Source organism: Amphibalanus amphitrite, unplaced genomic scaffold (assembly GCF_019059575.1).
Source record: "Amphibalanus amphitrite isolate SeventyFive unplaced genomic scaffold, NRLGWU_Aamphi_draft 001291F_arrow, whole genome shotgun sequence".
Lineage (NCBI taxonomy): Eukaryota > Metazoa > Arthropoda > Thecostraca > Balanomorpha > Balanidae > Amphibalanus > Amphibalanus amphitrite.
In genome coordinates, this window is record NW_024882784.1 from 163,664 (window position 1) to 191,206 (window position 27,543).

Sequence of the window (27,543 nt, forward strand, 5' to 3'; positions counted from 1 at the left end):
TGTACTTCAGGCTATATCTTCGTCGTCTTTAAGCTTTTAAGTGGTGAAGATGCGATCGACTTGTTGGGTAACAAGCCGGCCATGATCGTGTAAAATGGCGTCATCGTAGATCGATTAGTTTCTGAGATATAACCGGAAATGTAAAAGTGCAAAACCTACCGCTTAATCTCGCGAGACCTGTACCTATGACCCACGTCCACCGAGCAAAACGCGCAGTTGTACAAAAGGTGTATTCAGCCTCCAACATGTTATCCAACACAGACGAGAGCAGCAATCCAACACAGACGAGAGCGGCATTAGTTGAGACCTTAGCGCACAATATAACTAGGGTGTTTAGGTGGAACTGACGAAAATTGCTCGAAACTGGACGCCATAAGCAAAGACACATTTCTTCTCGTGAGCAAACGTTTTAAATATACAACACGAAACAACGTGATCGTATGCATGAGGCTATAAGAAATGAAATGAACGGATAGTCTCAGATCCATGAATGGACAACTTTTCCTCGGGCCAATTGTAGGCATTGTCAGGTACCAACGTTAAACCAGTCAAGAGAAGCCTTCAGACACAACACGACTGGAAACTTCGAGACAAGGGCAAGACGCCTAAAAGATGACGAAACACGACCTAAGTTGTGAACAAATCGGCCACGGCCACAAAAATGTACAACGCCGCTAGTGAATGCACAGAAAACACTAGACACAGATCGGCAGAGCCATCTTTCGTCAAACGGATGAACTAGCAGCGCAGAAACCGTAGCCACCTATCGGCCACCTGGTGAACTACACATCACCCTCTGCGATGGCCAATGCACTCCGTTTCCATGGCGTCGCCGGGCGTTTAGCTATCGTCCTGTACACAAGTGGTTGATCTTTTTCATTCGTCGACAACGCTCGTGCTGTTTAGTTGTCGTCGTCCTCTATTTTTGGTGCGAGGAAGTAGCGGATCTGACCGATGTCATCGATGGCGTACTCTACCATGAGGGGGTACTCGGGAGACATCGAAAGCTTCACCTAGAAAAAAAAAACGGAGTAAGCCAACCGTCTACAAGAGAGGCTGATGGCGCAAAACTAATGTCGCAATGCTATTCGTTTCAGGGATCAAAAGCTTTAGTAGTAACTGAATTGCATGACAATGCTGGCAACGGGTGCATCGGGACCAGTGAAATATGAGTCATTTTAGGGTAAAAAATACTTAGGTAGCATGATGCCTTGCTGAAACTCACCACTGTAACTCAACTAATAGTAATGCGAGATATTTCGTCGGGAGATATTTCGTCTCTATGGTCGTCAAATGGCAGGTACGGCATCTACACGCATAGTTATCTTTTCATTGCATAATTATTCCCGGATCGTTCAAATGACCAGAAACGTAAGCCAACGAATGGGCTAAAAAAACAAAACATGTATGCATAATAAGCATGTCACCTACCTGCGCTGAGAGAGGCGTGGCCTTGGTGAAGAAGTTGAGGTAGCGGCAGGCGTAGGTAAAGGAGACCGGTTCCTGCATCTCGATCGTGACTGCCTCCTCCTCCTTGTCCACATTGGAGGACTGCGCCAGCTTTACGTTCGCTGGAAGAGAGGTCGATGAAGAAAATAGCCACGGGATTCATAAAACGCGTGCATCTTTATTGGTTTCCTTTGAAACGTCCTCTATGACGCAAATAATCACGGAACTCATAAACACGAGCATCTTTGTCAGTTTCATCTAAAAGCTCTAGAACAAATCAGGAAAAAGTCCACGATTTTTTGTTAATTATAGGTATGGCCAAATACAGATGCAAAGGCCAAAGCTAAAAAGCCATCAACAAAAACTATTTAAGTGAGTGAAAAAAAATGAATGAAAAGTGAGATTACAGACCTTCATTATCCAACACCAAAATGTTCCAGCCATCACCACTTGTCATATCCACTCCCCTCATTGGAGCTTCCAAAGAAGCTAACTTCATAAATGTTTTCACATTATTTTTAATTTGCCTATCCTTTGTACATTCACGGGCCAATTACGATTTTCTCCGCTTTGAATTGACCTACCTGAGCCGATATCACCCGATGCGGAGAACTTGACTCCCTGTTTGCTGCAGCTAATGACTATCGAGTCACCGAACTGACTCAGGTCCCGGCAGATGCGAGCGAACTCTCCAGCCGGCATCTTCACCACACAGGCGTACTCAGTCTCCTGCAGTCAGAAATACAGAGGCTTTATTAGTCAGCGGTCATAACACCGAGGTTGTTGGGATAATTTATGGGTTCTTAGAACAAGCTGTGCACATCATGCGCATGCTCTGTCTCCCGTACTGATATTATGGATATTTATGAGTGTCATGACAAATAACTCTTTTTGCTCAAACAAGTCACAAAATAATTTTGAGCATTTTTTTTCAATCTGATAAGTCTATTGAATGCTCACCAGTTTTCTAAGTAATTCACCTAGCATGCCTTTTGCTTATTTCAAGAGGATATTTGCAGTGTCAGACTAATATGGACTCTAAAATTTCTGACAATCCATGGACTGCTATGAGAAGCAGCTGCAGCCAACAGAAAGCCAGTTGAGTAGATCTGACTGTCTGGTTCTGATCAGCATGCACAGGCTCTGCTGAGCACGGATTTTGGCTCAGTTACTCCTCCAATTTACATATTTGAACTGAATCTATTAAAGCTTTCCCCTAAAAAGCAATTTAACAAAACAGTTAACAGAGAAGAGGTGATCCACTCTCAATCAATATCACAAAACATACACAACAGAGAATAAAAAGACTCACAGGAATCTGAAGATGCTCCAGGTCCAGACTCATAAGCTTCATCTCATAGTCAGACTGTTTCTCGCCATTTTCTGACTCAAAGACAAAGGTGACTGTGTCTGGGTTGTCCTGGGCACGGATTGTGACAATGTCATCATTTCCTGCACACTTGAGAATCTTGGACATGCTGAAAGAATGAAAAATAGCTGTCACCAAATGTTTGACTGACCAGAGTATGGATTCTAAATTGCTTAATTAAAAAGCTAACAGTTGAATACACATGACTAATCAAAGCCACATCATAATTGCAAAGAAACAGCACTTCAGTCAGTAGCAGCAGAACACCTTCAATTAAGGGGGGCACTGTTGACTTTTGGTCCCATTCTTTCCATGCAACGCCCATAGAACTAATGTTAAAATGCCAAAAGCAAAGGGGGGCACAGTGCCCAGGTGCCTTCCCCTTTCCGCCGCCTATGACTTAGGTCCAACATATTCACACTTCAAATATCATTGCTTCTTCCAGTGCTAGATAAAATTCAAAAATGAAGTTCTTTCAATAAATGGCAATGCCTCTAAATGAACAAAAACAGCTATAACTTCCACACCTCTGATCAATCTACACTTACAGCGTGATGAACGCCAACAAAACTAAAATCATTTCAAGCATCTTACCTTCCGAGGTTCATGCCCATGGTGAGGTTGCGGTCACATCTGTACTTGTCAAAGCCGTCAGATCTGAGGTTGAGGGAGACGAGCGAGACATGAGCGTTGTCCATGGCCTGCAGGGTGATGCCCATATCACCACAGTCCCAGGAGGCCTCTGTGAGCAGATCCTTCACCGCCTCTAAGATCTTCTTGAAGATGGCACCCTTGGCGAGACGCGCTTCAAACATGTTGGCGGCTGGGTGGGGTGAGGGTTGATGGACAAAATCTGAGAATATTGTAAATCGGGAGAAGTGAGGCACGCGGCCGCACAATGTGACAAGAAGCGCGCGAATGGACGCGGCTGGCGCCAATCGTCTAGTACACAAGTTTTGGCGCCAGTAAATGCGCCAGATTATGTGTTCAAAACATTATCAGTTTCTGCTAGCAGATGTAAAGTTGTCAGTTGATTCGTGTAAAACAGCTTGCGGCAAGGATTGCGGTGATGTTTGTTGGCTATTGAACAAACTTCAGAATGAGCAGCTTAAAAGAAAAAAAAATATCATGCTATGTAGAATATAATATCTAAGCAAGCCGTCGACGCCTAACAGCATGAGTAATCTAAAGACAATTATTTCTACCGTCCTCGGTATCAATGACCTTGTCGAGAACAGCCAATCAGCACCCGTAATCGGATTCTACTTGCATTCTACGGATTGAGATATTTGTATTGTCTGTCAAACTGGGGACAACTAAAATATCCCGTTCCATTCTTCTTCTTTCCATTTTTGCATGTGGATTGTGGTTGCGGCCGAGATACTTATAGATAGTCACGCCAACTCCGATATTTTATCACATTACTGTTTTTATTGCGTTACCACTTCGAATAGATATAAAGGCTGTGGGTATAGCGACTTTTCAGCACGCTTTTTTTCTTTACCAGCATTAGATGTACGCTGCCTCGAAAAATAAGGGGGCGATTTGGCCGACGGCTGCAGTCTGGAACTCTTCGAAATTTCGACGACTAGATTATGCTTTCATGCCGCTGTCATTCAATTTAAATGCTTTTACATGTAAGGGCTCCGCCACCAGGGGAGGGGGCTTGCGGCGTCTGCCCCCCCCCCCCGTAATTTCACTTATGTAATGCAGTCTGATTCGAATGTGTGCATTTTGGGTCGTCCCCCCACTCTGAGATTGTGGCGGAGCCCCTGTTGCTTCACAACCGATGATGGTGCGAAATTGTGAAGACTGAGGTTTTGAACAGAAAACTGCTGATTTATCCCTTCAAAGTCTTCCGAATATGTTTTTAGTGTCCTATCAATATGTTTCATTCATTCCGCCTCTTTCGAAAAGATGATCAACTTCAATCGTGTATTTGCTCTAAACCACAGCAATTCAATCGACTTTAATCACTATACCACCTGTCCCGCGCCTATCCCATTGCCCGTATTAGTTACCACCAGTTATATCACCTAATTGGTGCACAAGTGTATAAACATCCAATGGATTATGGAATCACCTTGCACTCTTTGAATTCCGACCCTATGCCGTTTGGCTCACAGCACATACCTACACTGTAAAAAAAGATTAGCACCCTTTGGGTCATAAGTCAGAGTTCAATTTTCAGTACCCTGTTGGTGCTTAATGTATGCCCCAAATGATGCTTACTCAAGAGCCCTAGATGCTAGCATTAGCACCATCTTGGTGCTCAACTTACACTCCAAAGAGTGCTTAGTTCAGAGCCATAGGTGCTAAATAGGTGCTAGCACTAGCACCGTTTTGGTGCTTTGGTGCTAAATTCACGCACCCAAAGGGTGCTTCATTAAGAGCCATAGGTGCTAAATAGGTGCTAGCACTAGCACCGTTTTGGTGCTTTGGTGCTAAATTCACGCACCCAAAGGGTGCTTCATTAAGAGCTCGGGTGCTAACATTGGCACCGAAGCACCCTAGCATGCGTCTAGCACCCAAAAATGTGCCGAGTTCAATTTTCAGCTCCTAGTGGGTGCTTACTGCCGTATGGTGCTACAGCGTAAGCACGTGCTAAGCACATGGGTACTTGACACCGACCTTCTCGAGCCTCTGGCGGAGGCCGGGACTTTTATTCGGAGCGGAGAAAACTTAGACGCATTTTGAAGAGTGGCGGCGAGGGACGTAGCCGCCGGCCGGGAGCCGAGCTAAATCGAAAGGAACATTGCGATTCTTAACCCTATTCCTGGCGGGGGGGGGGGGGGGGCCTCAGGAGCCCCCCCTTGAGGTTTTTTGGTTATATCTCCCAAACGCGTTGAGCTAGGAAGCTCAAATTTTCTGACTTTTCTTAAAAGGCTTCTACGCAACATGTCTGAAAATTTTGAGTTGATCTGACCTCAGGTCAGGTCACCAGAGGCGGTTTGGTGAGGCTACCTCAGAAAAGTTTGCAATCACGCCAGAGCTAGAGTTTTTGACCGATCAATTTCTTCTCTTCAGGGTTTAGTTAGGGTACCAGTATGTGCAATTTGTATATCTCGGAATTTTGATATCGGTGACCTAAGGTCAGGTCAATTTCGCGACCTCCCCATTATAAGTCAATGGGGGAAAAATCAACTCCCTGTTTTTACCACTAAAACGGGTCGGAATGGCCCCATATACCATACATGACTTCATATACGATCAACCTTCACTACCTTGAGGTCTGTTTTGCTGTTGGGCAGCTGTGAGGTCATGTGACGTCATCAAAGGTCACCAAAGGTTTTTGGCCAATAACTCCGTACATGAACAAGCTACAGACGCGTGGATGGTCTCATTGTGTTCAGCTCGTCAAGACGCATCGAATGATATACATGATGACCTCGAGGTCACGTGACCTGAGGTCAACCTTTGACCTTGACCTTTCGAGGTCAACATATATATCATTCGATGCGGATTGACGAGAGGATCACGATGATGCCCTTAGTTTGTTCCTATCTTGACTAATTCGAAAGTTATTCGAGAAAAACTCTCTCCATATCTAGTGCCGCCATTTTGACTTTTTCGACCCCTGTGACGTCATCTTTGACCTGACCTGAAAATGACCTTCGTAAAAATTGTAGATCTTGGCCGTGCGTATCCGATGCCGTTTACCGCTTGTCGCTATCTTGCTTCGTTCTCGAGATCTCAGGGGGGGGCCGAATCGGCCCCCCCCCCCCCCGCCAGTTTCTTGTCCCGGCGGAGCCCGCCAGGAATAGGGTTAATGCCTACCTCATGCTGCAAACACGTTTAGTTGTTTAGTTGTTTGTCGTTTATTTATGGTAATGGACATGACGAATGACGGTTATTAGAGTTAAATTTAAGCACAAGCGTAAACTTCTTAATCACAAAGTAGGGGAAGTTGGGGGAACGCCGAAGACTTTTTTTCTGACGCCCGTAGCACGCAAGGTAGACAACATACGCTATTCTTGTTGGCGTCATTCGAGAGGCCAGTCTTTTGCCTTTCAAACATACCAGGCGCATTTGATGAATTCGCATACCGTTAAGCGCACAAACTAAAAATATCAAAGAAGTGACTTTTTCGGCGTTGCCCCGGACTGCGGGGAAAGCCGAAAATGGGAGAAATGATCTACGGGGAATCCCGACATTGATGTTTTGCCATTTTATCTCAAACTTTATCCAGAATTCATCAAAGCTGACACACGTTTCAAGAGCTTGAGGACGCGGTGCACACTGGAAGTTATAATTGTGTGATATAATAAGAAAATGCCAGGTAAATCATTCCTTATAGGTAACAGGCCGTTGTGTCGGTTGAAAGTGTAATTTGTGTGACTAAAAATACGCGTTGCTATTCTACAGCAGTAAAGTCCACGTAGCGTGCTTTTAACACGTGCGTAATCGCACGTTTTCGGCATTACCCCAGCCAGCCATACTTTCATTTGCAGGCCCATAACTTTTCAACGTGCTGTATAAATTTCAAATAGGCAGCACACTTATGCAAAGACATGCTAAAGATTACTTGACCGAATTGGCCAGACAAACGGTAGCATAATGAGTAAAAAATGCAGCTTCAAAGGCGCATGTAGTACAAGGGAAACGTACCTTGAAAACGCTCTTGGCGCCCTCACAGTCGAAGTATTCCGAATGACGACTCGTAACAAACATGCGATAATTGTAGTCACTTAAGCTTCAGAGCATCACTGACAGGTGGCATCCATGTCTTACGGTTTTCGAAATATCTCGAATTTCGGCTTTGCCCCAACTCCGGCATTGCCCCAACTTCCCCTACCTTTTTACAAATTAAAAAAAAAAACAGAATATCAGCACGTCCATGCGAACAGTGCCACAGGGCCGCTCCCCTGGCATTATAACATAAGCTGATAAATCACAACATATCGGCGCCGCTATACAGGCTGCGGCCGCCGCCATGAACAGCCTCGTCTGCCGTCAACCATGCCCGTAATAGATAAATGGAAAAATATGCCATCTGCATTCTGCAGTCTGCACTGTCTCTTTCACTGTAAAGATTATAATTCATTTCATTAGCCATCAGTGATCTGTCGCCTATCTGGTAAAATGTCGACAAAACTTTGCCTTATCAACCCTAAAAAGGTGTGGAATTACATCCATAATTATTATTCATAGCACGACAGCAGGTCAGTGCAAGCCCACCTTAGCACTCCGACAAGGCTGGAAAGTTCCCACGCAGCTCCTCCATTGATGCTCCGTTTCAGATTTCAGACTCGGTCTTCATTTCAGTTAAGACGACACCCACTTCAGTATTGTTACTCACGAATACCCGTATTCGCCTACAAACGACCAACACCATCACTGTTTCTATCACTGACCGCACGCACATGGACCAACCAACCCGGCCGAGCGCTCCCGCACAACTGACTTGACAAATGCAAATGGCGTCGCGAATCCCGCGCGCTTTCTGAATTCGCTGCTTTTTTTCGTACGACGTAAGCACCCAGATGCTGAACAAGCAAACGAATTAGCACCGAACGGATGCGATGTTCCCGCCAAAATCGATGAAGCATATTTTGGGTGCTTTCATCAGCTCTGAAGTTTGATCATGGTGCTTAAAACTGATGCTTAGATTAGCACCGTCCGTGCGTTGGTGCTATTCCAAGCACCCTTGAAGCAGGGAAGTGCTTCAAGTGCGGGCAAATTGTCAATTTCGGAGCTTAGACAAGTACCTAAGAGTCTTAGACTGCTAAATGTAGAACATTTTAAGTGCAGGTTAAGCACCCAGGGCTCTTGTTCCAGAACCGCAGCATCCGACTAGCACACCGGGGTGCTAATCTTTTTTTACAGTGTACAAGCCGTAGATATAGTCGACTACAGAATGACGTTCCACTCCTCAGAAGCTATCAGTTGACTGGAGCGCTAAGTTGTGCCGTTTATCACGCAATTAATTTGTGAACTCAGCCCGTGTGATGCGGCACAGCCTACCACTCCAGGCAAATAATTGCCTGTGAAAAGTGGAACATCATTATGATTTATGTAGTCGACTATACAATAAAACATAACCTGGACAACGGGTGTATACATAGATTGATGCTTGGCAGTGTCTAACAGCGTTAGCTTTAGACGGCAGCGTTAGATTGGCGTAGCCCATCGATCGCGGCAATCTTTAGAGACCGCCGTTGAGAATCACTCTAGGTGGACCGTGTAGATGCTAGAGGTGAGAGACAATCTGAGAACCTTTCCATTCTCCAATGAGCGCAGCATCTACACTGGAGATAGGACATCCCGGTTGAGAATCTCGTTCGAGCCGCGTCGATTTAAAACCGTCGTGCAGCCTTCATCAGTCCCTTGAAACTAGCTTTGAAACTAGAAGTCTAGAAGTGAGCTATCCCAGTTGAGAACTCCTCGAGCGTCGAGACCCTCGTCGAGTTTAGAGATGGGAGACATCAGCTGAGAACCTCTCCGCGGAGAAGGTGGTCAGGTCAAACTGGCTCTTCTGACCATCCACGAGCTGCTGAAGGACCTCAGCGAATACTGGGCCCATCTTGAAGCCCTGACCTGGAAGGAAAAAAGAGAGACATATGTCAGATATCATCTAGTGTTTGTAGCCGGTAACACGAATAACTGCCATTTTTCAACGTATTTAGTTCGAGAGAGCTAAATGGTTGGTTACTGAGCCCTTGCACTACGCAGAGTACGTTTGCGCGTTTTTTGCTTCACGGAGCCACCAGCCGACCGATTAACATCTACTTGACTACTGCAAATTGACTACACTTTTATTGACTGGACTCCCGACTGCAAACTCTCGGCTGCACTCTGACTCTGACCTAGGTATTTCGACTTCCCGGGGCGACTACTCTGACTTCCGACTACTCCGACTCTGACTTCCGACTACTCCGACTCTGACTACCGACAACTCCGACTCTGACTTCCGACTACTCCGACTCTGACTACCGACTACTCCGACTCTGACTACCGACTACTCCGACTCTGACTACCGACTACTCCGACTCTGACTACCGACTACTCCGACTCTGACTACCGACTACTCCGACTCTGACTTGCGACTACTCCGACTCTGACTACCCTACCGACTACTCCGACTCTGACTACCCCGAGGCTCACCTGACATTCCGGCGGCGTAGGCGATGTTGGGGTACCGCGGGTGGACATCCAGGATACAGCGCTCGTCCGGAGTCACCTGAAAGAGACGCCACAGCTTCACCAGAGAACTATTTCATGGAGAAATAAGGCTTGTAATTACGGAGAAACCCGTTAGGAGGCAACTTATAGGAGTTGTTACAGACGCTTGTTTAGTTTCATATCAGCAGCATGACTTAATTAGACATCTAAAAGTCATATCAAATCGAATATTAATGCGTTATATCAATGTTACATAAGTGGCATTTCCATGTTATCTACAACACTATTCGTGTCAAATATGAAGCTGTTTTCTATGCTTCAATAATTAACATTTTCCAGATATAAGAAACACTCCCGCGCTCTTTTCCGAAGCCCGAGGGAATATTTTATAGCATACCGATTGCACATATAGTCTGGCAAGCCTAAGAAAGAATGGATTGAAAGTGCTGCGGCCGTTGATGCATGTGCATTTATATTGTGAGAGCATATTTTCTGCCACAACTTTTCACACAAAATTTTCCGACCCATACATTTCAACCTTGATTTCAAGTAATCAAAACACGTGCAAAGTGATTCAGGCGCTTTAACTCCGTTCTTTCTTAGGTTTGCCAGACTATAGCTGTGGGACGTTGGTCGTTAACGTACCGTATACATGCACGTCTCGACTATGGCCGGCTCCGGCTCCAGACCCGGGAAGGTCCTGGCCACGTACTCCTTGGTCGTCTGCAGTACTCCGTCCATACGGACCGTATCACGGCGATCAGGGTCGCACGGCACCCCGACATGGTAGCAGAGCTGCCGGAATGGACCCCGACATGGTAACAGAGCTGCCGGAATGGACCCGACATGGTAACAGAGCTGCCGGAATGGACCCAACATGGTAACAGAACTGCCGGAATGGACCCCGACATGGTAACAGAGCTGCCGGAATGGACCCCGACATGGTAACAGAGCTGCCGGAATGGAACCCGGCATGGTAACAGCTAGAGCTGCCGGAATGGACCCCGACATGGTAACAGAGCTGCCGGAATGGACCCCGACATGGTAACAGAGCTGCCGGAATGGACCCCGGCATGGTAACAGCTAGAGCTGCCGGAATGGACCCCGACATATGGTAACAGAGCTGCCGGAATGGGCCCCGACATGGTAACAGAGCTGCCGGAATGGACCCCGACATGGTAACAGAGCTGCCGGAATGGACCCCGACATGGTAACAGAGCTGCCGGAATGGACCCCGACATGGTAACAGAGCTGCCGGAATGGACCCCGACATGGTAACAGAGCTGCCGGAATGGACCCCGACATGGTAACAGAGCTGCCGGAATGGACCCGACATGACGTAACAGAGCTGCCGGAATGTGCGGTGAAAAGAGATGGTTTGTTTGTTTGGAGTTCCTTGGTTGGTTGGTTGGTTGGTTGCCTTGATTTGGTTGGTTGGTTGGTTGAATAGGTGCTTCGGACGAAAAGAGATGGGACGTAGGGTGGAGGTCCAGGTGTGTGGTGAGGTGGTAGCTGATAGTGATGTCAAATACGGAAAATTTGGAAACCGGTACCGAACCAAACCAACCGAAACAATAGGAAAATACCGAAAACCAAACCCAATAGTAAAACTGATAGAAATACAACTTTTCACCAGATTCGGAGTATCTTATACATAAGTGATGCTTCCTTAAATCAACAAAATACCACATGCATAAGGTTTGAAATACCAAATGACAAGTTGGTATCGGTTTGGTATCGCCTATCGGCACACCAAAAAGTTGGAATCCGATTGACATCACTAGTAGCCGAGCTCCTATATCATATTTTGTGCTTCGTTTTATTTTGGACTGTGCCCGAGGCATAAGCGGTGAAAGCTGACAGGCTACATCTGAGAAGATATGTTGTTACTTTGGGCTCCGTTTTACTTTGGAACGTGCCCGTAAACGGTAACAACTGACAAACAACTGTTCATTTGATGTTTGGTCAATAAACCGAAGTAAATGAAGTATTTCGAAAGGAAGCGTGAGACACTCAGAGACACTCAGAGACAGCTGTAATTACGAGCGAGCGAGCGCAGCGAGCGAAGCGAGTCTTCAATATAACGGAAAATCTCAGTATGAGCGGCCCGGCCCGGCCCGGCCTGTAACGGTTTTGAGAGGCTTATATCTCAGCAACCGCTGCACCGAATGGCCTGCGGTCTTTTTTGCTGGGTAGCCCCATCCCTTCTACCCCGTTATTGACTACTTTTGATACATCTCAGTGACCGTCGTGGCACGTGCCACGTGAAAAGTCAAGGGTGTTCAAGCAGTTTTGCGAAAGTAATGATTTTGAGAGGCCCATATCTCAGCAGCGGCTTGAGAGATTGTCTTGCGGTCATTTTTATAGGGTAGCTGCATCCCTTCTACCAAAGGTCGGATACTCTTGATCTATGTGAGTGACCCCCACTGCACGTGCAAAATACAACAATGAGAGGTGACAAGTTTGTTCCCATTTCAGTAACTCGGTAATTACTGGGGCGATTTCGCTGAAACTTGGCATACAGGTAGGCACCCACCAGGCAATGCATGCCCATGTGTTGCGGTTAGGGTGCTACTGCACGTGCGCACGTGCAGGGGGCGTTTCCAGATCTCGAGAACAGCTGGGCCGATTGCGCTCAAATTTGGTACACGGTTGGGGACCGGTTAGTAGGGTGCCGTGCAAAAGTCATTTTGGACCCCGTTTGCACGTGCGCACGTGCGGAATGCCGCTTCCAGATCTCAGGAACGGCTGGGCCGATTGCGTTCAAATTTGGCACACCGCTAGCGACCGGTTAGAAGGGTGCTTTGCACAAGCCCGTTGGAAGTACCCTCTCGCCCTTCCGCACGTGCAGGGCTCACTATCTCGCTCGCTCGTTCTTCGCCCAAAAGGCGTTTTACTGGTGTATAAAAGAATTACAATTTTAAAGATGTCCTGTACAATCATATTTGCTGAGCAGCACACGAATGTTTTAGTTAATCAATCACATGAATTGTGGACCATTTTCGTCTAACGAATTTATCAGCTCTTAGCAAAACTAATGACAGCCCATATCGAGCCTATACCGAGCCCCCAGCCCCGTCTGGTTACCCACCTTGACCAAACCGGGGTACTCCAGAGCAGGTAGCCAGTAGAAGTGCCCATTCTGTTGACCAACACCAGTTAAATCGATCCCCGCCAGAGGCACAGTGTATCCGGGCTTCACTTTCCAGTACGTGACTGCCACTTTCTCCGGGCGAAGAGTGCTGACCAGACGAGGAAGACCCAGAGGGGATAGAAGTCTAGCCGCCCAGGCTCCTGCGCAGACTACCAGACCTCGACAGGTGACAGAGGGTCCTTCCAGGCGCAGAATTTCTCCAGCAGTTCCCTCAACCGGTGTGATAGCAGTCACTGGAGTTCCATCACGGATTATACCACCATTTGAAACAAACAGACGCCGTACGGCTAGAAGACAGCGATCTGCTCGTAATAGCCCGGCTGAATCGTCCAAACCTCCTGTATAGCCGTCAGGAAAGGCCGCGGCTGGTAGAAGGCGGGCTAGTTGATCGCCTTGGTAGATTGTTTGGTTGGATATACAGCTGACGTACGTGTTGAATTCGTCACGGTGTGAAGCGGCCGCTACGAGCAACAAAGGGCAGTCGCTGTGGGCAAAACGGGGACACGTTTTGCAAATACAAGCGGGCGGTTGCGGCGATGAGAGGTGGAGCTTAGTGTTCTGTTTACCTTACTCAAATCTACCTTCGATTGGATTTTGGTTCTGTTGTCACCCTTGCTCATCTGTAGTCTTCATCAAAGGGTAGAAACTAGAAATATCTATTGACGTATAATCAATTCATTGCTAGCAAAAGCTGACCTTTGTTATCAACAGCTGGTCAGTTTATGTTCAGTTGAGTTTTCTTTATTCGTACGACATAACTTATATATCACTTAATTATATGTTAGTCGTACGTTATTACTTATTATTTATAGTTATTCCTACTTATGAATTATGATGTCACTTCATGGGTGTCGATTTGTATACCTTTGGGGGTGCTGCAGCACCCCCAATGCTCAAATGAGCACCCCCAATGGTTTTCCGGGCACCCCCAAATGTTCCAGTTTAGCATCCCCAATGATTTGGTCCCTCAAAAACTCCCACTAACTCTGCTTGAGGAAAATAATTGGTTCCGCAATCTTTCACTACTAAAAATAAAACAATTACGCAATTTACAATGCATGAAGTAAAGATGTAAAGAAAGTAAAAGTTAGTCTTAAGAAGAAGGGCGTAAAAAGACGTTAAGTTACAAAGACACTGGTGTGGGTCCGTCGTAGACGGGTGTCGGACCCCTAGAGCTGATGGCGTGTACCCTTTACAAGCCGGCAGGGGGCTCCAGAGACCGGCGACGGGCCCTCAGAGGCCGGCAAAGTGCCATCAGAGGCCGGTGGTACCTTCAGAAACCCTGTGGGGTCGTCTCTAGAGACCGGCACGGGCTCAGATGCCGATGGGGCCCTCAGAGTCGCCGGTGTGGGGCCTTCAAATGTCACCGGTGGGTGGCCATCACATGTGCACTTGTGGGGCCTTCAGAAGCGACGATGTTGGGCCCTCAAAGCCGCCGATATAGGGCCTTAAGAGGCACTATGTGGGGCCCTCAGATATGGCAATGTATGGCCCTCACAGGCGCCGTTGTGGGGGCTCTCAGAGACACTGGTTTAGGGCCATCACAGGCGCGCGTGTGGCCCTCAGAACTGCTGTTACGGAACGGACCCTTCATAGGCCGACAAGAAGATATCAAGAGGTCACCGGTGCCATCAGGAGCCTTGTGGGGTTCTCAGAGACCGGCATGGCGCTCTCAGACGCCGCTGGGACCCTCCGAGTCACCTGTGTGGGACCGTCAGGGTCGCTGATAACTGACAAGGGCCCTCAGAACCGCCCATGTGGGGTTTTTAAATGCATTGGTGTGGGGCCTCAGAGTTAGGGGTGTGGGGCCCTCAGAGACGCCGGTGTGGCGCTCAGAGGCGCCGGTGAGGGCCCTCACAGTCGCCGTTATAGGGGCCCTCAGAGAAATAGGTGTGGGGCTATTACAGGCGGGTGTGGAGCTCCCAGAGAGCTCCCAGAGCCCCCTAACCCAGCCAGCAATTTGGTTCGGCGCAAGTCCGTTTTGCCCCGGCAACTCCGACATGCCAGACTCGGGCCGGTATAAAAGGAACGCCGTCAGAGCCGGGGTTTGGGTCGATACGGCTCTATTCCGGTTAGCCAGTCTTGGCCGTAGCGCTCCCGGGTTGGTATGGTTCCGGACCGCCAAGTCTGGCTCAAGTCCGGCTCCCTGCCACGGCTCAAGTCCGGCTCCCTTACGACCAGTCCGGCTGCCTCATAGCTGCTCTGGCTTACTGTGGCTGAAGTACGGTGGAGGTTGTACGGCACGGCTGATGCGGCATAAGTCCGGCTGTGGTGCGGGCGAGCTCCGGGATCGTGTCAGCTCCAGTAGAGCCCCAGACCTTGCCCGTACTTTAGCCGGAGCAAATGCCTGAGCTATCCAGAGTAAAACCAGTTACGGCCAAGGCCAAATTTGCTGGCTGGGAATAGGCCGCTTAGGACCCCCAGAGTCCGGCAAGTGGCCCTCCGAGGCCGGTAAGGGGCCCTCAGAGGCTGGCTTGGGCCCTTATGGAGATCTTATTGTTGATACTTGTGGACCCATGAGGTGTTTTTACGAGCCCTGTGGGGCCCTTCTGAGTCCAAATATGGTCAACATGGACCCTTATCGGCCAATTGGCGCCGCAGGGCCCCTCAGGCCCGAATAACCCGAGGGGACCCTGAACCTGATGGAGGGGGGGGGGGGCACGTGCCTCACGGGCCCACCTGGCTACGCCACTGAGGAAAATCGTAAACCTGTAAATATCCAAATGCGATCACCTTTCATTTTTTCAGCGATTATTGTGATCGTCTAATTACTGCCAGAGCATCGTAGCTACCGTTGTCTCCGCGCAATGTCCGCCCCTGCGGACCGCAGCGACTGCTGCACCGGTGCTAATCGCCGTCATCGGTTTCTGTCACCTTTTAACAGAGGTGCCGGGGCTGCTGCCATACTGCCGGCAAATATACGACTTTTTCGGAAAGATGTTTATGTAATAAGGTAGCCAAGTACTAGGGCGAGCGGAATGATTTTCAAGAAGAACGTTCTGCCCTTGGGAAATATTAGTGGAAATCTCGGCATTATCAGTATTCAGTACCTTATGGGGATAACCAACCCTATACGGTTGTGCCCCATGGCAAAGCTGCAATCTTTCACCCGGTGCAGGGGTTGAGCACCCCCAACCATTTTGAAAAATCGACACCCCTGTGTCACTTAGTACTTCATCAGTAGGTAAACATTTTCTTTTATCTAAGATTGCATGACTTGCGAGGTTCCTATAATGAGTGTGGTCTGTGGAATAAATGCATGATTGATGAATTGAATAAATAAAAGAACCGTTTTACCAAGACAATAACGGCCCCAAATAAATATAAAAAATTCCGTCATAGCTCACACGCAGAGCGTCTCGCCGGCACTCTGTTCCAGATCTCTCCAGAGCAGACGGGTCCTTCGGGCCATGTTAGCCTGCTCCACATCGCCGTAGGCAGTCCGTATAATACGGCTCTGTCCGTGCGAGCTACCACGGGAGTGGGGCAGTGGAAACTGAAAATAGAGCAGAACAGAACAGAACAGAACAGAACAGAACAGAAAAGAACAGACCAGAACAGAACAGGACACACCAGGAGAGAGAGAGAGAAGAGAGAGAGAGAGAGAGAGAGAGAGAGAGAGAGAGAGAGAGAGAGAGAGAGAGAGAGAGAGAGAGAGAGAGAGAGAGAGAGAGAGAGAGAGAGAGGGTGGGGAGAGGGGGCTCGTAAGGTGACAATGATGTTGACGAATTATACAAGACGGTGGATGAAATTGAAAATAGAACAGAGTTGGACAGAGTTCACGGTTGACAAACCTAGATGGATCGAACATGTTCTACCCCTTCAGGGGACATTTAATGGTATGTAGTTGACTGAAGCCGTGGACGTAGCCAGGGGGGGGGGGGGGAGCACGGCGGCCATGGCCCCCCTGAAGGCGAAAAAAAAATAAAGATAAATAGAAGCAACTGCATGCCCCCAAAAGTGTGCCAAATCCGAGAAGTTTTCCTTTTGGGAGGGGGTACGACACTAGGCCGCGATCTGTGGCCCCTCCCTGAGCAAAATCCTGGCTACGTGCCTGGAAGCATACTCCTAGTTGAAGTCAGTTCAGTATGCACCATTATAGTTGAAGTCAGTATGTCGCTAACCTGATCAATAAGCAGCACACGCCGATGTCCGGCCTTCAGCAACTGGTAGGCGGTGCAGGAGCCGATGATGCCCGCACCGATCACCACACGATCATAATCAGCCGGTGGGTCGGACATCTGTCAGATGTGACAGACACGTAGCCCGGCGGGTCAGACATCTGTCAGATATAACAGACCGATAGATAACAGTAGAACATAGATAACATAGATAACATAACATAGATAGATAACATAGATAGCCTAACATAGATAGATAACGTAACATAGATAGGTAACATAGATGGATAACATAACATAGATAACATAGGTAACATAACATCGATAACATAGTTAACAGTAACTAGAATAGAAAACAGTTCTACTGTTATCTATGGGCAGACATATAATAGGCCCAAAACAGATCTGTCACAAACATGACATGATTGTGACGGACCTATAACACACCCACACTGGTCAGTGCCGGTAAGATGACTCACGGGAGACTGAAAAGCGACCCAACGTTAATCGCTCGTGTCTTGCTTGAAGCTGAATGCAGATTACAGAATCATAGTCGGCTTCGGTCGGTGATCTCTCAGATACGAAAGAACTACGACAGGCTCATGAAAGATCTATGAAAAACAACGATGAACCTATGACAGACTTTTGACACAATTGCTGAGATTGGGAGACGACTGCTATGGCAAACGTCTCAGTGTGTAGGGCAATTGAGCTACAAGTTACAGCGGATCATAAGTTAGCCAGGGGACCCGAAATCTATCAGATACGAAGAGCTGACGCCTGACAGACATAACGATAGATCAATGACAAATTTTGGGTGGACCTACGTAGGGCTGCAGAGTTGGAGTCGGATTCGCTCCGAGTCGGCAGTTATGACCAGAGTCGGAATCGGAGTCGAAATCGATTTTGCAAGCAGGAGTCGGAATCGGAGTCACCGAGAATTCATCGACTCCAAAGACCTACCAGGGCTGGGCAGTTGTAGTCGGAGTATAAGTCGGTTGGAGTCAACAGTTCTGCCCGGAGTCGGAGTCGGAGCTGATTTTCGGAAGCCGGGGTCGATGTCGAAGTCAGAGTTATTGACAACCCATCGACTCCGCAGCCCTACACCTACGACCACCCCTGGCTTACGACGGGTAAACGTCTCAGTATCCAGATCATTCCGGCTATAACCGGTTCTTACCGGATCGGTAGGGAGCTCTGAGTCAGGAATCGGATCACACAACACAAACGGACACGTGCAGATTTTGACACACCTGCCACAGGACCATGAAAGAAAGACCCATGACTGACCCCAACAGACCCCTGGGCTATGGCAGACCCGACAGACCTATAAGAGACCCGTAACATGCACACATGACATAACACGTCTATGGCAGGCCTATGACAGACACGACAGGTAAAATACGGGCAATCACACCACTATACTCACCTTAAATCCCTCGAAAACCTCGATTGCCTTGAACACTTCAAAGCCTTGATATCTCGATGCACGTCCAGAGATACGCCTATACACCGCCTATACTGACTCGCTATCTCCCATGAGACTTACGTCCCGAGAGCTAATATAAACCAAGGTTACCAGGCATATAATAATAAACAGAGGTTCGAACCTCGAACGTCAAGCAGACAGCTGACTAGTCAAATGTCAAAGTCATGCTTATAGACGGACGAAGGTTTGGCGGTTCGCTGTGACCGTTTTAGTAAAAAGGGTTGATGGAGGATCTCGAGGTCTGGGTTTGGTAGATTTACCGTAGCCTAACCAATCATGTTTTTTACGCCTATGGGTGATACCGGTCCAACCCTCGCCGTTTTACCGCTGAGCGAGAGCTTTGACCAGTTTGTTTGTTTGTTGGGGGTTAGGGGCGCGCCGACTACGAGGTCATTTTGCGCCCATAACATATATTTGAATTACGTCTCTAATTACTTACTTATTTACGTGTTATGCTTAGGAAAGGAAAGTAACGGGGAAATTGGCTGCACAGATAAAGGAAAATATGCTACCGTTATGGATCCAGCGCGAGTTTTCTGAGAGAAGATCTAAGAGAGTCACTGTGGGCGCAAGATGCCCGAGGTGGTGTGACCGCATCGCGGCAAGCCGGCGGCACGTCAGCAGTACATGGGCCACTGAGAGCTGCTCCCCACAGTGGGTGCAGTTCGGTCTTTCTTCACCGCGCAGCAGATAGCCGTGAGTAGCGAAGGTGTGCCCAATGCGGAGCCTGCAAAGGGCAACTTCCTCCTTTCTGCTCCTGCGCGAGCTGGATTCCCAGCGACTTAGAGCCGGCTTGATCTCCCTGAGCTTACTGCTCAGCTGTGCCTCCCATGCCTGCTGCCACTGGGACTGCAAAAAACGACTGACGGCGTGGAAAAGATCCCGCGCCGGCAGAGGAAAACGGCGAGTGCACAAAGCTGACATAGCACGCCTCGCGGCAGCATCGGCCAGTTCATTGCCAGCTTTGACCAGAAAACAGGCGTTTGCACCATTTCGAGACGTGCTTGATGGTACACAATATGAAGGTTTCAGGTGATGCAGTGACCTTTGAGGTCTGAGGTCGAACACCCATAGGTGATGGATGTTTAGTATGACACGGAGTCCGTGTTTAGTGAGTAATTTCCCATATGTAGCCTCAAAGCAATGACTGACAATTGACACCATCGTATTTACCATATGAAGCCGCTTCCAATTATATGCTGTCTTTGGAGGACAACTTGGGTGGTCAACTAAGGCCAGGTCAGGTCAAAGAGGCAACACCAAGGCCTCTCGGAAACGTTTATATTTAGTTGAAAATGATACAACGTGTCTATGATGAACCAATTTATTTTTCCCTGAGTCTCTTCAGCTTCCTTTCCATTTTTACCTTCCCCCTGATAAAAACATATAAACGCCGTTCGTTTATTTATCACCCTTTTTCTTCCACCACGAATAAAATATTTATAGATTTAACGACATCGCAAACACATCCACACAAACACACACGCACACACAAACGCCAACAAGCTAAAGCAAACACGCTTGGATACAACTCGGGACATCAATGCACCCCCAACCTAGACGAGAACTACGTAAACCGTAGTGGTATCGGATCTAACTCAGCTGACACAGTTCCCATTCCACGGCGGAAGAGAACAACATAAGCGGTATCGCCATCCAGAACTAAGGCGATCAGCTGACGATGCAAGTGATCATTCCATACGAACAAACAGAAAATTGACCGTATTTTTTCCATCGCTGCAGGCCTTACGTAGCTGGGCTGTACGGGTCACGGGACTATATCTGATAGGTGATTCGTCGAATTGAATTGCCCCGTAGACAACAAAGTGCTGTGCAGTAATAACAATCACATCGTGCGTGAACCACTCAATGTGACACAGACACGAGCACACATATATGACGGTGCAATAAATTAAAATAGGTGACGTCTCTTGCGAAACGTCAGCTTTTTACTTAAATTATGTACAATGACTGTTAGCTATATCTTAATTTAAGGCTGCTAAACCATGGGACAAATATTCTGCACGTTTAGCCCTGTAGTCAATTCCATCAAAGCTTCGAACCTAGCGATGTCCAGATACCTCTAAAATCCCATCATGGAATTTCCCGAATGGAAATGTTAGTTCACATTTTACAGACCTTCCACCAAACATTTCGCCAAGTGTTTGAACCCACAACCCACAAAAAAATATTTCAGCTGTTGCCATGCCAATGCCTCTGTTGGCCATCTTGCACCCTGTGTACTCTCGAACCACCACGACTTGGGTTGGGCATGGCAAGCCCGGTGTACAGTTCGAACTTCGAACCCGTCAATACGTCTTCTATATAGCTGATGCGTTCCGTGCGAATTTGTTGAACGAACGAAACATTTTGCGATATTGTACACGTTTCTGACAACTAAGCCACCTTTGAACAAACCAGCTGTTTAGGTGATCATTAGAAGCATTTCACTCCTTGCATATGCTATTTCGTTCTTATAGCAGTATACCTAAATCAGAAAACCAACCAATCTTCACAAATATTCGGTCTTTGACTTCGAGCTTTCAGAGGACATTGTAGATTGATGTTGGCGATCCTGGCGGCCGTCAATTAACTAGTAGTTCGAAAACCATTCCATAGATGTCAGGCTCGTCTCGTTCAATGCCCCAGAAAGTCCGAGCCCTGCAACGAATAATGGATGCCATAAGCGAAAACCATAGACATAGAAACCTTATTCAGACATTGCGGGATCAAAAACTTATTACTGATTATCAAACATGAAAATTTCATTAGCATTTTACCATAGAAACAAACCGCTAGATTGGCGCTTCATACGAAATATTTGTTCGCATTTATTGCCGTTGCCAATATATATTAACACATGGTTTCCCGTGTGTAAATGGTTTTAACGCACGACGTGGATGGATTGGAGCACGAGTGTGTTAATGCACGAGTGAAACGAGTGCATTAACACACAAGTGCTCCATTCCATCCACGAGTGCGTTAAAACCATTTATGCACGGAAACCATGTGTTAAACTAATTAATACATGCTTAACGGTGCGAATTTGAATTAAAATTTAACTTAGTCGATGACACTAAAAGGGCCTTTTATGGGAATTCTTAGAATAAAGTCAATGACCCTTCCGAAAAACTTCAGTTGAGAAAGTCATCACTGCACGAGCGTGCACCAATTTAAATTGGTGCACGGCTACCTTCGAATTAACGCACGGTTAATCTCCAGTGAACGCACCGTAAAGTATGTATTAATGGCAATTTATATCTCATCCCATCTAAAGGAAATAATCTTCTGTATACGCTAACTATGTAATATTTTTTGCGAGAAAACAACCATCATTCATTCCTGCTATCGTATTCTACACAAAGTTACAAATATCCTCATATAGGATGATAAATGTAACCCCGACCCACATCTCTATATCCTCACCTCTGCGGCCTCCATCCTAAACACCGGCAGACCGCCCGCCTCCGATGACGTCACACCCTGCTGCGTGACGTCACTGGCGTCCGTCGCCGCTGGCGTCTGCAGCGATGAGCTGTCGGGTAGAGGATGGTTTGGAGAGGAGGCAGAGGTTGGGAGCGAGGCAGAGGGGACGGGGGAGGAGGCGGGAAGAGGGACTGAAGGAAGAGAGGGAAGAGGACCAGTAGGTAGAGTGGAAAGAGGAATTGCAGAGAGAGAAGGAACCGACGCAGCTAGCCCAGGAATAACAACAGGCGATGCCACGCTACCACTCGAAGCCCCACCAACCCCAGGCTCATAACTCATACCTTTATGAGTCGATCCGCTGCCAGGGCTGGAAGCCGGGCCTCCCTGACTCAAAGCCGAAGCCTGGACAGGATTCGATCCCGGACTCTGATTTGCACCAGCCAAAGCCTGAGCCGGAGTAGGAGCCGGAGTAGGATTTGAGGCAGGAACCGGTGCGGCCAAGGCGACACCAGGTATAGCTCCGGTCTTGGTGATACCTCCTACTAAACTATGTCCAGAGCCGGTTGGTGGGAGGGGTTGGAGGAAAACGGGCCCCGCCGTGGGAGGGTGGGAGGTGAGGGAAACAAGGGAGACCGGGGCTGGGGCACTGGGTGGAGCAAAGGGGGAGGGGGCGGAGAGAGCAGGGGAGGGCGAGGGGAGAGGTGGTCCAAGGATGATACTGGGAGCTGACGTCATCAGCTCCTCGTGGTGCAGCGGACTGAGAAAGGGGAGAGAGAAAGGGCAGAATGTCAGAATGAGGCCTCACATAACTGGTCAACATTCCGTAGCCAAACGAAAGTGCAAATAAAGTGACAGGCGACACGACACATATATTTTAAGATAATCGTGTAAGATTGATAGTCAAAGCCCATTATAGGGTCTCAGTCCACCCCACCATTTGTTCCATTCAGTCCAAACCCAACAAATTAATGAATCCGTCTAAGTCCGCCGCAATGATGAGGTCCATTTAAAGTCATCGCATTTCTGAAACCTTTGAAGCCCCATGTATGCCAAATGTACTCGTCATCAAATTATAACATGGAACTTGAATCACGGAAGCACGACATAAATTGTTCAGGTCCATTAATAAATCATTGAGGTTCACCTTAGACCTATCAGATTATCGAACCACATCCTAGCCCATGTAATTCAAACCCTTTTTAACTACGTTGAATCTCATCTCCATTTCGACATCAATCCTCACCTTGCCGGTCTGATCTCTCTCATGCTGGCCACTGTCGTCTCCGCCGTGCCGACTGTTCCTCCAACACCAGTAACACCAGCCGCACCAGCCGCAGCACCAGCCAGACCTCCAGTGCTAGCACTAGCACCACCGCCAGCACCAGTGGTGACACTAGCTGGGGCTCCTCCAGTGGAAGCGGAGCCCGCGGCAGTGCCAGTGGGGACGGCGGCTGGAGGGGCGGGCCGGGACGACTCCTGGGCCGGCCCAGGCGCAGCTGAGGCGTGGGATGACTTGTTGATCTCACCTGAGGGCAGGGAGACGGTGGGATAATAATGGTGTACCGAGTATAGAGGTGAGGTTAACAAGAGTCATTTATTGATGCTTATTGGTATTCACTAATGTTTATTGGAGGATGATTTATTTTGTGAAGACCTCGTTCCTTCAGTGACACATGCAAGAATGACAGATATCCCTGTAAAACCCCATACTATCCCCGTAAACCCCCACACTATCCCCGTAAACCCCATACTATCCTCGTAAAACCCACAGACTCACTCGGTGGATGATTACTGAAGACCTGCTCCCTCAGTGACGGCAGGAAGGTGTCTATCCTGTCCCAGGTGATGGCCCACAGCTCGCTGTAGCCCTCGGCGCTGTGGAAGATGCCGGCAGTCTCCATCACCAACAGCATGTTCTTCATTGACTCCGGGATCGCCTCGTGCTGAAAAAGAGAGAAGAGAAACAGTATAAATGAATGAATGAATGAATGAATGAATGACTGAATGAATGAATGAATAAATGAATGAATGAATGAATGAATGAATGAATGAATGAATGAATAAATAAATTGATTGATAGATGGTTTAAGAGTTAAGACTCCGGGATCGTTTTGTGATGAAAGCAAAACAGCAGTGATAGAATACAAGAATGAATAGATGAATGAATGAATGAATGAATTGTTACACTCCGGGATCGCCTCGAGATGATTACAAACGAAAGAGCGTAAATGAATGACTGAATGAATGAATGAAAAGCCAAATGAATGGTAAAACTTCATGATCACCTCTTGCTGAGAAAAAGTAAAATCAGAATGAATAACTGCATGAGAGTTAATCTAACAAGACATAAATTCATCCGTCACCCTTTCCGGACTCTTTCCTTTATCACCCCCCTCTCTCTCTCTCTCCCTCTCTCTCTCTTTCCCTCCCTCCCTCCCCCTCTTACCAGCAGATCGGCTCTATCGGCCTGCAGATATTTGTCCATAAAATCCAGTATCGTCAGCCACAGTGCGGTGAATGTCGGCAGGGACAGCAGAGGCGTCAGGTGCTGCAGGAACACCTTACAGAGGAGAGTCGCCGCTCTCATACGGGTCTCCTCCATTCCAGCCGCCGTGGAGGGCTCCAGGAGCTTGGCGAGCAGTGGGAACAACACCTGTAGAGAGGGGAGGGGGGGGGGGGGTGTTAACGTACGGGAAACAACACTTTGGGAATCTCACAGTGGACAATGAATCAGAGAACAACTTTACTTCTGATTGAGATTTATGTATTAAGTGGGCCACAACATAAACCTCGACGCCTTCTTCCCGACCCCAAATAGCCTTGATTTTTCTTTAACGGCAATAATCGGTAAAAAGTTTAAGTCGAAAATGATTATCTGTCGGGGGATAATTGAAGTCAAGTGCCCTTGGTGGTAACAGTTGCACGGTAATTCACATTCGGGAAAGGGGATTATGATCGGGTAAATTCACATTCGCGAAAGGGGATTGTAGTCTGGTAAATTCACATCGCGAAAGGGGATTGAAGTCGGTTAGTTACCTTGTGGAAGCAGGCCTCCCACTCGGCTGGAGAGAGGGCCTGCAGATCGTGTACCAGGAGAGACCGCTGCAGGTAGGTCACCGCACTGGCGCGTACCTGAGAGGAAAGAGGGGAGAGAGGGGTCAGCACAGGTCAAACAAGAGTCGAGAGAGGGGCGGAGAGCGGGGTCAGCACAGGTCAAACAACAGTCGAGAGAGAGAGAGAGAGAGAGAGAGAGAGAGAGAGAGAGAGAGAGAGAGAGAGAGAGAGAGAGAGAGAGAGAGAGAGAGAGAGAGAGAGAGAGAGAGAGAGAGAGAAAGAGAGAGAGAAAGAGGGGGAGGGGTCAGCACAGATCAAACAACGGTCAAGGTTGGGTTGAGACAGCGTCACCTAGTCAGTAAGAATCGTGTCAGGTCATCTCACGGTTGTCATGGGCCCTGACAGTTCACCAAAGGTATTCCAGGTCGTGTAGGGTCATGATTGATTATTCAAAGAGTCATTATGGAGTCATAGTACGGGTCAACAAAAGCTATGGTGGGCTACAAAAGGCAGGGTCACGACATAGGTCAATATTACAAGTTATCAATGATCGTTTCGAGTTACTGGGGGCACAGGAGTCATCAAACGTGAACCAAAGGTCAAGCCAGCCAAAGGTCAAGCTGGCTCGTCAAAGATTATCAAACGGTGACTACGGTCGGTCATGGCAGGTCAGAACAATGGCTACCAAAGGTCATAGCAGATCACCAAATGTCACCATAAACCCCATGGAGGTCATGTCCGACCACCAACGCCAACACACATATCTCATCGATTCACTTCCTAGCATGTAATCGCAGGTTGTTTGAAATAGACAACACTATTCGTTAAATTGTGTTTTCCATTGAATCGTCGTACCCACCTGTTTCCGGGAGTCACAGCACAGTCGAGCGATGCCCTGTAGGAGAGGACACCAGCCCGCCTCCCATAGACTATCCACGGCATCTTCTCCATCCTGTCCTTGCTCGCTCTGTCCTTGCTGGGAGTGTTGTGGGTCCAGTTTGCGCTCAAAGCTCCCGCCGCTGGATCCACTCGGAGTGGTTGGTGTTCCGAACCAGCCGAAGATATGAGCGGCACGCGTGTGGAGCGTGTGCATCAGATCCAGAAGCTGGGAAGAGAGAAAGGAGAAGTTAGATGGAAGGTGAGCTCCTGGAATACTGATGGAAGAATGATACGATTGCAGCAATCCATTTAATGTACCTTATACGAGCTACGCTTTCAACACTAAGCATCGGAAACCGTTACACAAGACAAAAATTGATGCGATATCTTCAGACTATGAACTACCAAATTGGCAGTTTGCTGTTAAATGGGCAATGTTTATTACCTCAAACTAGCTTCAAACTTCTACATAATATTGCCTAAAAACGTAAATGGTTAACAACACATGGCCTCATTCAAAGAAAATCTATATCTTAAGGCTGAAACAGACTCGGCGTTCAGGAAATCGCATGCGAGAGCCTATTCAAATACATTATAATTATTCTCGCATCAATCGCATCCGGGAGGTGCGTGCGATTGATGCGAGCGTGCTTCCATGTATTTGAATAGGCTCTCGCATCCGATTTCCTGACTGCGGAAAGAGTCTGTTTCAGGCATTAGCCTAATGTGCATTGACGTGGCATCCGATCCGTATGTATGTAGCGATATCTTCAGTTTTCACCTAATCTATGTAGCTGCATCTCCACTTCACTCTCACTCTACCGACAACTCCACTCTTATCTAGAACGTCTCTGGCTCAATCTAGCCACATCTCCACTTCAAATCTATCAACATCCCCATACAATCTAACAAAATTCCCCACGCGATCTCCCACCATTCCTCAATACCTGAATGGCGATCTGGTGGTACCCGGCCGGCAGTTCCACCTCGGAATCACTCTCATCCGCGTCATACTCCCTGGAGTGTCCCGCACCGGTCTGGTGGCGACCCTCGTCCCGACGACGGACCCGGCGCCGGCGACCCGCGGATGAACCGGTGGTGGAGGTGGTGGTAGAGCTGATGAACGGGGAAAGGGGTGGGTTAGGGAGTGTAGATTACGTTGTTGAGTTAGGGAATGTAGTTTGCGTTGTTCATGTTTAGTTCTGGTCACTAATATTATGGTAAACACTAAGCATCATCGTGGCATAGGATAAAGATTGCGTTGTCCATGTTCAGCTATGGTCGATAAAATCATGGCAAACAGTCCAATAGGCAATAACATCGTGGCAAACAATAACATCGATAATGAAATGACAACAAAAATATGGCGTATCATATTGCTGTAGCTTTTAACAGCCCGTGGCTGCTTTACAAAAACCTATTCAGGTGATTCTAATTTCTTCACTTCTATCACACTCTCTCTCTTTCTCTTCACTCTTTC

At 47.8% G+C, this 27,543-nt stretch overlaps 3 protein-coding genes across 4 annotated transcripts; all 3 read right to left on the reverse strand.

Annotated features, from left to right (window-relative positions):
• Positions 1-216: 216 nt before the first annotated feature.
• LOC122371903 (proliferating cell nuclear antigen-like) lies at positions 217-4,075 on the reverse strand. The gene is made up of 5 exons (XM_043348673.1): positions 3,413-4,075; positions 2,762-2,927; positions 2,034-2,178; positions 1,432-1,571; positions 217-1,013 (listed from the first exon to the last, which is right to left on the reverse strand). The coding sequence occupies exons 1-5, from the start codon at positions 3,631-3,633 to the stop codon at positions 903-905; spliced, it is 783 nt and encodes a 260-aa protein (XP_043204608.1). The 5' UTR covers positions 3,634-4,075; the 3' UTR covers positions 217-902.
• A 664-nt stretch (positions 4,076-4,739) lies between these two features.
• LOC122371902 (peroxisomal sarcosine oxidase-like) lies at positions 4,740-18,791 on the reverse strand. Its single transcript, XM_043348672.1, has 8 exons — positions 18,645-18,791; positions 17,219-17,335; positions 16,442-16,590; positions 13,032-13,578; positions 10,586-10,735; positions 9,923-9,998; positions 8,650-9,355; positions 4,740-4,951 (listed from the first exon to the last, which is right to left on the reverse strand). The coding sequence occupies exons 2-7, from the start codon at positions 17,333-17,335 to the stop codon at positions 9,228-9,230; spliced, it is 1,167 nt and encodes a 388-aa protein (XP_043204607.1). The 5' UTR covers positions 18,645-18,791; the 3' UTR covers positions 4,740-4,951; positions 8,650-9,227.
• Positions 18,792-20,091: 1,300 nt separating this feature from the next.
• LOC122371906 (Golgi-specific brefeldin A-resistance guanine nucleotide exchange factor 1-like) lies at positions 20,092-27,173 on the reverse strand. 2 transcript variants are annotated; one of them, XM_043348678.1, is made up of 9 exons: positions 27,011-27,170; positions 26,044-26,289; positions 25,167-25,262; positions 24,577-24,783; positions 23,908-24,073; positions 23,374-23,656; positions 22,472-22,887; positions 22,131-22,239; positions 20,092-21,365 (listed from the first exon to the last, which is right to left on the reverse strand). In XM_043348678.1, exons 2-8 carry the CDS (start codon positions 26,275-26,277, stop codon positions 22,181-22,183), a joined length of 1,461 nt encoding a protein of 486 aa, XP_043204613.1. In that variant the 5' UTR covers positions 26,278-26,289; positions 27,011-27,170; the 3' UTR covers positions 20,092-21,365; positions 22,131-22,180. The 2 variants fall into 2 exon arrangements, with proteins under 2 accessions (XP_043204613.1, XP_043204612.1); XM_043348677.1 differs by having other exon boundaries at positions 22,131-22,887; positions 27,011-27,173.
• Positions 27,174-27,543: the final 370 nt, after the last annotated feature.

What these genes read in the sequence shown, in the direction of transcription:
- LOC122371902 (XM_043348672.1), bottom strand. Translation starts at nt 17,335, where the DNA reads ATGTCCGACCCACCGGCTGATTATGATCGTGTGGTGATCGGTGCGGGC. An exon ending in GTGTGCTGCTTATTGATCAG is followed by an intron (nt 16,591 to 17,218) that starts GTTAGCGACATA and finishes CTCTATTTTCAG; the next exon opens with TTTCCACTGCCCCACTCCCG. An exon ending in CTACGCCGCCGGAATGTCAG is followed by an intron (nt 9,356 to 9,922) that starts GTGAGCCTCGGG and finishes TTTTCCTTCCAG; the next exon opens with GTCAGGGCTTCAAGATGGGC.
- LOC122371903 (XM_043348673.1), bottom strand. Translation starts at nt 3,633, where the DNA reads ATGTTTGAAGCGCGTCTCGCCAAGGGTGCCATCTTCAAGAAGATCTTA. An exon ending in TGGAGCATCTTCAGATTCCT is followed by an intron (nt 2,179 to 2,761) that starts GTGAGTCTTTTT and finishes TTCTGACTGCAG; the next exon opens with GAGACTGAGTACGCCTGTGT. An exon ending in CCACGCCTCTCTCAGCGCAG is followed by an intron (nt 1,014 to 1,431) that starts GTAGGTGACATG and finishes TTTTTTTTCTAG; the next exon opens with GTGAAGCTTTCGATGTCTCC.
- LOC122371906 (XM_043348677.1), bottom strand. Translation starts at nt 26,277, where the DNA reads ATGCACACGCTCCACACGCGTGCCGCTCATATCTTCGGCTGGTTCGGA. An exon ending in GGGAGGCCTGCTTCCACAAG is followed by an intron (nt 24,784 to 25,166) that starts GTAACTAACCGA and finishes CCCTCTCTACAG; the next exon opens with GTGTTGTTCCCACTGCTCGC. An exon ending in AGAGAGATCAGACCGGCAAG is followed by an intron (nt 22,888 to 23,373) that starts GTGAGGATTGAT and finishes CCCCTTTCTCAG; the next exon opens with TCCGCTGCACCACGAGGAGC.